The 9,883-nt window shown below is 43.2% G+C and overlaps 1 protein-coding gene across 1 annotated transcript; it reads left to right on the top strand.

Annotated features, from left to right (window-relative positions):
- Window positions 1–632: 632 nt before the first annotated feature.
- Window positions 633–8,100, top strand: LOC118854761 (follicular dendritic cell secreted protein). The gene is made up of 4 exons (XM_036765025.1): window positions 633–707; window positions 3,228–3,302; window positions 4,223–4,255; window positions 7,927–8,100. The coding sequence occupies exons 2-4, from the start codon at window positions 3,252–3,254 to the stop codon at window positions 8,098–8,100; spliced, it is 258 nt and encodes an 85-aa protein (XP_036620920.1). The 5' UTR covers window positions 633–707; window positions 3,228–3,251.
- The last annotated feature ends 1,783 nt before the right edge of the window (window positions 8,101–9,883 follow it).

Genomic DNA, 9,883 nt, shown 5'->3' with positions numbered 1-9,883 from the left:
ATATATATATATATACACACACACACACACACACACACACACACACATATATAGACACACACACATACATATACATATATGTGTCTGTCTGTCTGTGTGTAAATGTGTCATTTATTGCATAAAACGTTTTGATATTCTACCAACATGAATAGCTAACATCAGAGAGGTCTGTGACTCACCCATGACTAAGTTTCACCTCTTGGCTTATGGCTCTTAGCTAAAATGCTGCATTTCCTTGAAAGGAGGCTCTACCCAATGGGCATTCCCCAGAAGAATATGGCATTCCTACCCAAAGCTAAGCACATGTTCATATGATCATCTTAACTGACTCATTAAATTTCACCTGGAACAAATAATGCTGGTATTGACACTGTCATTGACCAAGTATTAAGATCCTAATGCCCGAGATCCCACAATCAGGATTAATATCTTTCCCAGCTGGGTTGGGAAGCAGAAGTTAAACTACTCATTAGTCCCTTTGATATGGTTTCTATGAAGAGGGGAATACCAGATTAGTCCCTAATTTCAACACCCTGTGACATTCCCTGATCCAACAGGATAATGTTGGATCTCAGGGGAGAGGCTCACAAGCCACAAGCTTCATTGCATAGTGCTTCTGAACATATAAAATATTTGTCAGTGGTGGGGCCACCTTTATTCTCCTGTTCTCATACCGGAGTCTGAAGGAATCTGAGCTAAACGCTGAGGTAAGAGAGATTTGATAACAAAATATTTCTTTGTTGGGCCTCAGTGAAAAGAATTTATATTTCGTTTTAAAATTTCTCTTAATTAGAATACATGTGGAATGAGGTGTTCTAGTTCATTGATTTTTGTTAACTAAAATATTGATCAGAAAACCCTTTTAAAATTTCAATCTGGTAGTTAAAAATATGTTGGAAGTACATTAGTTTATCTTCCTTTTGGCTTTAGTAACATGTATAGTGAACATAATTAACATCTTTCTTTGACTGAGAATATTGTAATTGTTCTTTTTTCTGACCTCCAATCAATACTCACTAGTGATATCAGAGTAGCTATCAGGTCTAGGAGATTGGCCTTGAATGTACACTCAAAGTGTGATGAATCCTGAAAGGATTTATGTGTTTTTAAATGAATTAGGGCTTTAATGACATATGTGCATATTTATATACATATATAATTCCCAACCAAGGCTAAGCATATGTTTATATCATCATCTTAACCGACTCATTAAATTTCACTAGAAACAAATAAGGCTGGTATCTATCATTACTAAGTAATAAGATCCTAATAATGCCCAGGATGCTGAGATCAGAAATAATATCTTTTCCAGCTGGAGTAGGGGAGAAGGCAGTGGGAAACAGAAATAAAACCCTTCAGTAGTCACTCTGATATTCTTTGTATGAAAATTACATGGAATTTGATGTGGTTTTATCATCATTACTATTATTAAGGCCCTGTTTTAGGGCCATAATAATAATAATTATAATCTATATAATGTTTTAAAGTTTGCGAAGTAGTTTACATGATATGTTATTGATCCTCAGAGCCACCCTGGGAGGTAGGTGCTATTATTATCCCCATCGTGCAGATGAGGAAACTGAGGCTAAGAGTGGTAGAGGAGTAAGTGTCAGAGGCTGGACTGGAACGGAGGCATTCTGCACTCCAAATTCAGACTTGGAGAGAGTTCACTGGCCATCGCCGATGCCTGTAATTAAACTCTCTGCCTACTTCCCACCTCTCTCCTTTCCTTTCAGTCACAGCTCAAATACCACCTTCTGCGTGAAGCCCTTTGCACTACTCTCCCCAGCTGTGCCCTCCTGCCCATACTACCTTTTATTAACAGAGTGCTGTGTTTATGTGTTGTCGTTAAGGCATTTTCAGTCATGCACAACTCTCCATGACACCATTTGGGGTTTTCTTGGCAGGGATACTGAAGTGATTTGCCATTTCCTTCTCCAGTTCGTTTTATATGAGGAAACTGAGGCAAACAGGGTGAAGTGACTTGCCCAGGGTCACACATCTGGTAAGTGTCTGAGGCCGGATTTGACTAGGAAGATGAATCTCCCTGATTCCAAGCCTGGTGCTCTATCCCCTGCACTACCAATATATACCTGTGTGTATATTTGTGTCTGTACAACTAATTTTAAAATTTTCCTTTATGTATTTCATATGATTTTGTTGACTTCCCTACTAGAATTGTTAGCAGAAATTGTTTCATTCTTTCTGCTTGGATTCCCCAGCCCAAGCACAATGCCTTGTACATAGCCTGGGCCTATAGATGTTTGTTAAGTCATTGCTATATCTTCTAATGCAGAAAAAAAAGTTAGTTGTGGTTCCAGTTCATTGAGATTCTCCTTACTTACCAGAATGCCGTTTTGCTAAATGTTCTCCAACCTGGTAGCTTGGAGGATTTTAAAGAAGAGTAAGGTATAGCTCCTGTCTTCACAGAGCTTATAATCTAGTAAGGAAGACAAGATGCACTGAAGTTAAAATGAGAAAGCACAATAAAAGAGAAGGAAGAAAAGTTGTCCCATTAGATTCGATGTCCCCCTCCCTAGCTCCCGCACCCCTGCCAAGGTCCCTCCATAGGCTGAAGGCAACAGGCCATATTTGCCATCATGGAATTATGGAGTTCAGGTAGCACTGTGGATAGAGCACTGGATCGGAAGTCAGGAAGCACTCTGAGTTCAAATTCTGCCTCAGACACCAGCCGGGTGACCCTGGACAAGTCACTTTACCTTTGTCTGCCCGACTTTATTACACTGTAAAATGGGGTAATAATAGCACCTACCTCCCAGGGTAATTTTGAGAATGAAGTAAGATAATATATTTATTATTTATAATATATAATATTTATTATGTATAATTATAATCTTAATAACCTTATTTATATTCTATAATATATAATATTATTTATAATATATTTTGTAATATATATTATAAATTTCCTCTTATTATTAACTTTGGTGCGGAAAGTTAACCTCAGTAACTCAGAACAAAGCTGTGCAAACCTTTCTACAATTTGCTACGGGATTCGGGCAAATGCAACCTATCATACGTAAATTATAGCGTGGATAGTCATAAACTGTCAGAGTTGGAGGGGACCATAGGGACCATCTAGGTCAACTCCCTCATCTTCCCTGAGGCCCAGAGATAAAGCAATTCCCCTAAAGTCACCAGCTGTGTCTCCTGAAGCTGTCTTAGTAGTGCTGTGTTGGTCATGACGCTGTGCTGCTTGCCCCTAGGTCACGCACACACTGCAGAGGATCATGAAAGCCTTCCTGATCATAGCTGTCATCACCATGACTCTCGGGTCCCTGGTAAGCACAGTTTTTGTATTCAAGATCTCTCGGTTCCTTGCTATTGGCTTTGGTCTCTTTCCTCCTCCTCACTGGTTTTCTGGTTTTAAACATGAAATGAGCAATAGCTTCTTCAGGATGGATGGGGCCCATTAGTACCATAGCTGGGGAGCTCTTCCTCCTCTTGGGTTCAGTTTTTTATCACTAAAGTGAAAATTTAAGTTACATAGAAATCGCGTGACTCTGACCATCTAATCTGTCAAATGGGACAGCCAGAGTCAGCACATTCATAACCTGGATGAAGAGTCATGACATCAAGCATTTATGAAGTGCACACATTGTGCCAGGGGCAGCTAGGGGGCTCTGCAGTGGATAGAGCATGGGGCCTGGAGTCAGGAAGACCTGAGTTCAAATCCATCCTCAGACACTTACTAGCTGTGGGACCCTGGGCAAGTCATTTCACCCTGTTTGCCTCAGTTTCTTCATCTGTAAAATGAGCTGGAGGAGGAAATGGCAAACCCCTCCAATATCTCTGCCAAATGGGGTCACAAAGAGTCAGATACGCCTGAAATTGTTGAACGAAAACAATGATACAGCACGATCTTGAAAAGGAGTAACAGTCACAGTCTCACAGATCTCAGGCTGGAAGGGCCTTTGCTTTTGTTGCTGCTCAGATGTTTCGGAGCTCGCTTCATCCAACCCCTCATCTCACAGATGAGGAAACTGAGGCCCACGGAGGTTAAGTGGCTTGGCCAAAGGTCGCCCAGGTCCTCTGTCTTCAAATGCAGCTTTCCCTCTGTACCACCTCTGCCTCTGTTTTCTGTTATCTCCTATGCAGTCGTTTCTTTCTGCTGTGTGTGGGTGTGCGTACATATGGGCACATGTGTATATGTCCACGTGCACGCTCACATCTAACAGAGTTCTACCGGTTTGTACTTTAGGCTGCTCGGGACCAGGAACGGGAAAAGCGAAGCGTGAGTTTACTTTACTCCTTCTTTGTTGCCTCTGCACTAAGTCATCTGAAAATGCCATAGAAAGAAATTTGTCTAGTGGACTTGCTTTTATGAAAACATCTGCTGTTGCTGTTCAGTCCTTTAATCGTGTCTGACTCGTTACGGTCCCAGGGACCACAGCATGCCAGGCTCTTCTGCCCTCCACCACCTCCTGAAGTCTGGCCAAACTCACAGCCATTGTTTCCAAGCATCTCTTCCCGGGCCACCCCCTTTTCTTTTTGCCGTCAATCTTTCCCAACCTCAGGGTCTTTTCCAATGAGTCCCATCTTCTCATCATGAGGCAGTTCTCTAATGTAAGAAGCAATCAGCAGGGAGTTTGGAAAATAATGAGATAATTAATTTTAAATTAAGCTGAGGAAGAAAAGTAAAAAAGAGTATTTTCTGATTTTTGTTGCTGTCGTTTGGTCTTTTCAGTCGTGTTAACTCTTCATGACCCATGTGGGATATTCTTGGCAAACATACTAGAGTGATTTGCCCTTTCCTTCTCCAGCTCATTTTACAGATGAGGAAGCTGAGACAAACAGGGCTAAGTGACTTGCCCAGGGTCACACAGCTAATAAGCGTCTGAGGCCAGATTTGAACTCAGGATGATGAGTCTCCCTGACTCCAGACTTAGCACTCTCTGCACTATGGCACCACCCAGCAAGTCCTACTTCATGGCTAATCATAGCTCACTAGACATGGAAATCAAAGCAGAGCTAAACTTCAAATAATCAATGCTTTGACACAAAACATAACCTCTTATACCTCCCGGCAATGGTAAAGAAAGAAATAGGAACCAGGGAGTTTGCAGGGAAACATCAAGAAAAATGTAAAGTATGTCTGAATTTGTCAAAGCATGCATTGGACCTTGCCGCACACTTGGTTTTAGTCTCAAGGTCATAGGACCCACATCACTTACTTTGGAAGGGATCTGAAAGATGACTGAGCTGAATCTCTTCATTTTATGCATGAGGAAGCTGAGCCCCAAAGAAGCCAAATGTTATGCCCCAGGTCAGACAGGCTGTAAATGGTGAAATTGCGATTCTAATCCAGGTTGTCTGACTTCAAATATGACACACTGAGAAGCATGTGACTTCTCCCAATTTTGTTGCCACTCATAAATTGTCTGTAAATATCCTAGCATGTGCCAGCTTTACAAATCATTATGTGTGTCTATCTCAAACCCCAAATTATACTGAGGGAGTTTCAGACATCAGCACTTTAGGAAAGGGTTTCTGACTACAGAGCATTTCTCTTTACATAAGTGGAAACCAGAGACATATAGTCATGCTCTGTACAAACTGGTTCTGAATGAAAAAGGTGATTAGCCTGAGTCATTATCCGGTTGGATTTAGATGAAACACCACCCAAATGTGGTGTTGTGACTAAGCTAATGCACTCCAGTGGTCAGTGCTGTCCTATGCTCATCACAGCTCAAGCATCCTCTCTGGAAGCAGAGAAAGGGAGTCATGAGATCTGGGTTCAATCTTACTCTGACATCTTCTACCTGAGTGGCCTGGGGGGAGTCATCTATCCCCTCAGGCCCTCAATTTCTTCACTGATAAATTGAGGGAGCTGCCCTAGATGATTTCCAAAGTCCTTTCCAGATCTGACTCTATGCCCTTGACAAAATGGCCTCTAAAGAGTTGAGACCTGGGAGGCTCTCAGGTTCCGTCTGTTTCAACAGCAGCAAAGCAGATCCAAAGACCAACAAACTCATTTTTGTCCCAACAGCAAAACCAGCTTTCGCAAAAGATTTGTTATTATTATTTTGGCAAAAGCCTTGGCATCTAAAAGAAATCACTTTGACTACAGTCAAAGCAGAGGGTTTGAGGAACAGGCAGATAAGTAGAGTGTAAACACATCTAAGTGCCAACATTGGGGAAAGTCTAGCTTGACTGCAGCTGGACAAGATAACACTGTCTAGTCTTCCTCAGCTGTGCTTTTATAGACAGAGTTATCTAGTGAATTGAGATGCTGCAGACAGCCCCCCTTGGGCCACAATCAGCTCACCCTATAAACTTAGAAATAGGATTGAAGATTTAAACTAGAATTGGAAGGCCGATCAAAAGGGAGGGGGAAGCCTGGGTTAAGTGCCTGTTATTGTTTGAGTATTTTACCAGCATTATCTTATTGGATCCTGAAAACAACCTGGAGAGGTAGGTGCTATTATTATCCCCGTTTTACAGTTGAGGCAAAGGTTAAGTGACCTGCCCAGGGTCACACAGCTAGAAAGTGTCTGAAGCTGTATTTGAACTCAAGTGTTCCTGCCTCCATGACCATGGGGTCATGAAGAGTTGGACATGACTAAATCACAAGTTTTTGATTCCAGGCCCAGTGCTCTACCCACTGTGTCACCCGGCTGACTTAATTTTAAGTGCCAGGCACTGTGATAAGCCCTAGGATGCAAAAAAAGGCAAAAACAAAGAGCTTCCATTGAATTGGAATGAGGGAGACATCATGTAAATAAAGAAGGTAATCCCCAAGGGGATGGGTTTGAGCTGAGTCTTGCGGGGAGATGAGGAGGCTAAAAGGCAGACAGGGAGGGGTAGGGCGTCCTGTACATAAAGGCCAGCAAAGGCATGGAGAACAGAGATGGAGTGACTTGTCCAAGGAACACCAAGAAGGCCAGTGTGGCTAGACTGGAGAGTAAAGCACAAGGTAACTAGAAAGGTAGGAAGGACCAGGGTGTGAACAGCTTTAAATCCCAAAGAATTTACGTTAGATGCTGGAGGAAATATAGACACTGGAGTTTGGGGGAAGCTAGGTTTTGGAAAAATCCCTCTGGCAGCTAAAAGCAGAATGGATTGCAGAAGGGAGAGACTTTAAAACAGGCGACTACTGCAGTAGTCCAGGTAAGAAGTGATGAGGGACTGTATTAGAGTGGCAGTTAAAAGAGTGGAGAAAAGGGAATATAAGAATATAAGAGAGATGTTGCAACCTTAGGGACCATCTAAGTCCCTCAATAAGGAAACTGAGGCCCAAGGGCACTTAGGTAGAAAGTGCAGAAGAGAGAGGCAAGATTTGAATTCAGTCCCTCTCTTCCATTCCATAATGGGACAGGGGTCTGACATACGGCAGGCACTTAATAAATGTTGCAGCTAGGTGGCGCTGCAGCGGATAGAGTGCCAGGAGCCAGGAAGACTCATCTCCCTGAGTTCAAATCTGGCCTCAGACACTGTGTCTCTGGGCAAGTCACTTAATTCTGTTTGCCTCAGTTTCCTCATTTGTCAAATGAGCTGGAGAAGGGAATGGCAAACCACTCCAGTATCTCTTCCAGGAAAACCCCAAATGGGGTCACAGAGTAGAACACGACTGAAACAACAACAATAATAAATGTTTATTGACAGTGCAACTGAGCTTGGATTTCATTTTTACAGGGAAGTTCCAGGTGATAAAAATCCTTCTAGCGATGTAGGCTGTCACTTTTAATGCACCATATTGTCTTAAAGAGTTGCCCGGGAGGACCAAGAAGTGACTCCCCCAAGGTCCCACAGCCTATATATATGAGGACTTGAATCCAGGTCTTCCAGGTTTCAGGGCCGGCTGGTCTATATTACACATACTTCCATAGTACCTTATGTTAAACAGCTATTTATTCTAACTATGGACTTTAAATAATGAAACTCTATCTTCCCTCTTTGTCTCAGTTGAGCAGTGAAAGTGATGAACGGTTGGCGCGGTTTTATGGGAACCGTTACTGGTATCCATTTGGCCCCTACGCGCCCTACCCACCTTTTGCCTACCCCAGATATCCATGGCCATGGAATTATTTCATCCCATTTCCAGCTCAAGGAGAAGAAAATCTTTCTAATAAAAAATAAGTCAAATGAAGAATAATGAGGTAAGTCCTAAGTTACCCTACAATGAAGTGATAGTCCCCAACTCCAGTTCTGTTAGAGAGAAGGAAAATGGCACAAGAGATAGACTTTGGGGCTTGGAGAGAGGAAAATTCAAATCCCTCTTCTAACATCAGTAGCTATGTGACCCTGGGAAAGGCACTTAACCCTGATTGCCTCAAAAAGTGTGGAGCATACAAGGAGGAAAGAAAGGATCCAGTCTAGCTATGGAGTAGGATGGGACAACCCTGGAAAGATAGGGTAATCAATTACAAAGGACTTTGAATGGCAGTCTAAAGAGTTTGAACTTGACCGAGGAGAGAGAGCCAAGGAAAGGTGTTTTTGCTCAGAGCATTGACATGATCAGATCAATGCTAAAGGATTACTATTCTGTCAATGATGTGAAGGATCACAGCAAAGAGAGAGAAGGGAGGTGGGCAATTAAGGCTAGCATTAAGCTATAGCAATGATCCTTGTTGTTGGTCAGCCATTCAGTCATGACCCCATGGACTTTGTCCATGGGGTTTTCCTGGCAAAGATACTAGAGTGGTTTGTCACTTCCTTCTCCAGGGTGTCCCTATTTTACGGATGAGGAACCGAAGCAAATAGAGGTTAAATGTCTTGCCCAGGGTCATATAGCTAGTGAGTTCTGGGGCTGGATTTGAACTCAGATCTTCTGACTCGAAGCCCGATGCTCTATCTACTTCGCCACCTAGCCGCACAGCAATAGTCCTAACAAGAAATAACGAGGGTCTGTGGTGGGGAGAGGGCTATACATTGTATGAACAGTAGAAAAGGGATGGATATAAGTGATGCTGCAGAGAGAGAACTGGCAGATATTAGTGATTAAACATTAGAGGTGAGCTAGAGGGAAGATGAGAGCAGGGCTCACACCAAGGTTTCAAACCCGGGAGACTGAGTTGATTGGAAGCATCCAACATGGAGCCTCTGGGCCACATGCATCCTGGCTCGAACCAGACTGAAACGTAGTTAGGAGGGGCAGCGAGGTGGCGTAATTAAGCACATACCCTTTGCATGTAGATTACTGTTCAGTTGTTTTTGGTCTTTGTGCCCTCATTTGGGGTTTTCTTGGCAAAGATACTGGAGTGGTTTGCCATTTCTGTCCAGCTCATTTTACAGGCGAGGAAGTGGAGGTAAACAGGGGGAAATGACTTGCCCAGGGTCACACAGCTAGTGGGCATCTAGAGTCTTCCTGACTCCAGACCAGGCACTCCGTGCGCTATGGCGCCACCTGGCTGCCTTGCCGGAGCGTTGCTGTTCGGTCATTTTCCAGCTGTGTCCCATTCATGGAGACACCATTTCTTTTCAAAGGTCCTGGGATGGTCTGCCTAATAGTAATTAATAATAATGACAACAGTAAAAGCATTTACCCAGTACTCTGCCATTTACCAAGTGCCGTGCCCACTTTGATCCTGACAACAGCCCCGTGGGGTGGGTACTGTCATTATCCCCATTCTAATGGATGAGGAAACTGAGGACAACAAGCAGCTTGCTCAGGGTCACATAGCTAGAAGTGGCTGAGGCTGGCTTTGATCTCAAAACTTTCCTGACTCCAAGTTGAATACTCATATTGACTGTACCACCTAGTTGTAACCTAGCTGCCTCACTTAATCCCAGTTCACCCATGATGCCATTGGTTGTCTTCGCAAAAGGACAATGACAATAACATGGTAGGATGGTTATTATAGCAATATTCCCTCGGCCGCTACGCGTCAAGCGGATTGGAGATGGGAGGGATCTACTGCAG

Source organism: Trichosurus vulpecula, chromosome 6 (assembly GCF_011100635.1).
Source record: "Trichosurus vulpecula isolate mTriVul1 chromosome 6, mTriVul1.pri, whole genome shotgun sequence".
Classification (NCBI taxonomy): Eukaryota; Metazoa; Chordata; class Mammalia; order Diprotodontia; family Phalangeridae; genus Trichosurus; species Trichosurus vulpecula.
The sequence above is the reverse complement of the archived record's forward strand: the minus strand, read 5'-3'. Positions and strand labels throughout refer to the sequence as shown.

Bases quoted from the DNA above. Each gene is read 5' to 3' on its own strand.
- LOC118854761 (XM_036765025.1), top strand. From the start codon at position 3,252: ATGAAAGCCTTCCTGATCATAGCTGTCATCACCATGACTCTCGGGTCC. The intron at 3,303-4,222 runs GTAAGCACAGTT...TTTGTACTTTAG, and splicing joins CCATGACTCTCGGGTCCCTG to GCTGCTCGGGACCAGGAACG. The intron at 4,256-7,926 runs GTGAGTTTACTT...TCTTTGTCTCAG, and splicing joins AGGAACGGGAAAAGCGAAGC to TTGAGCAGTGAAAGTGATGA.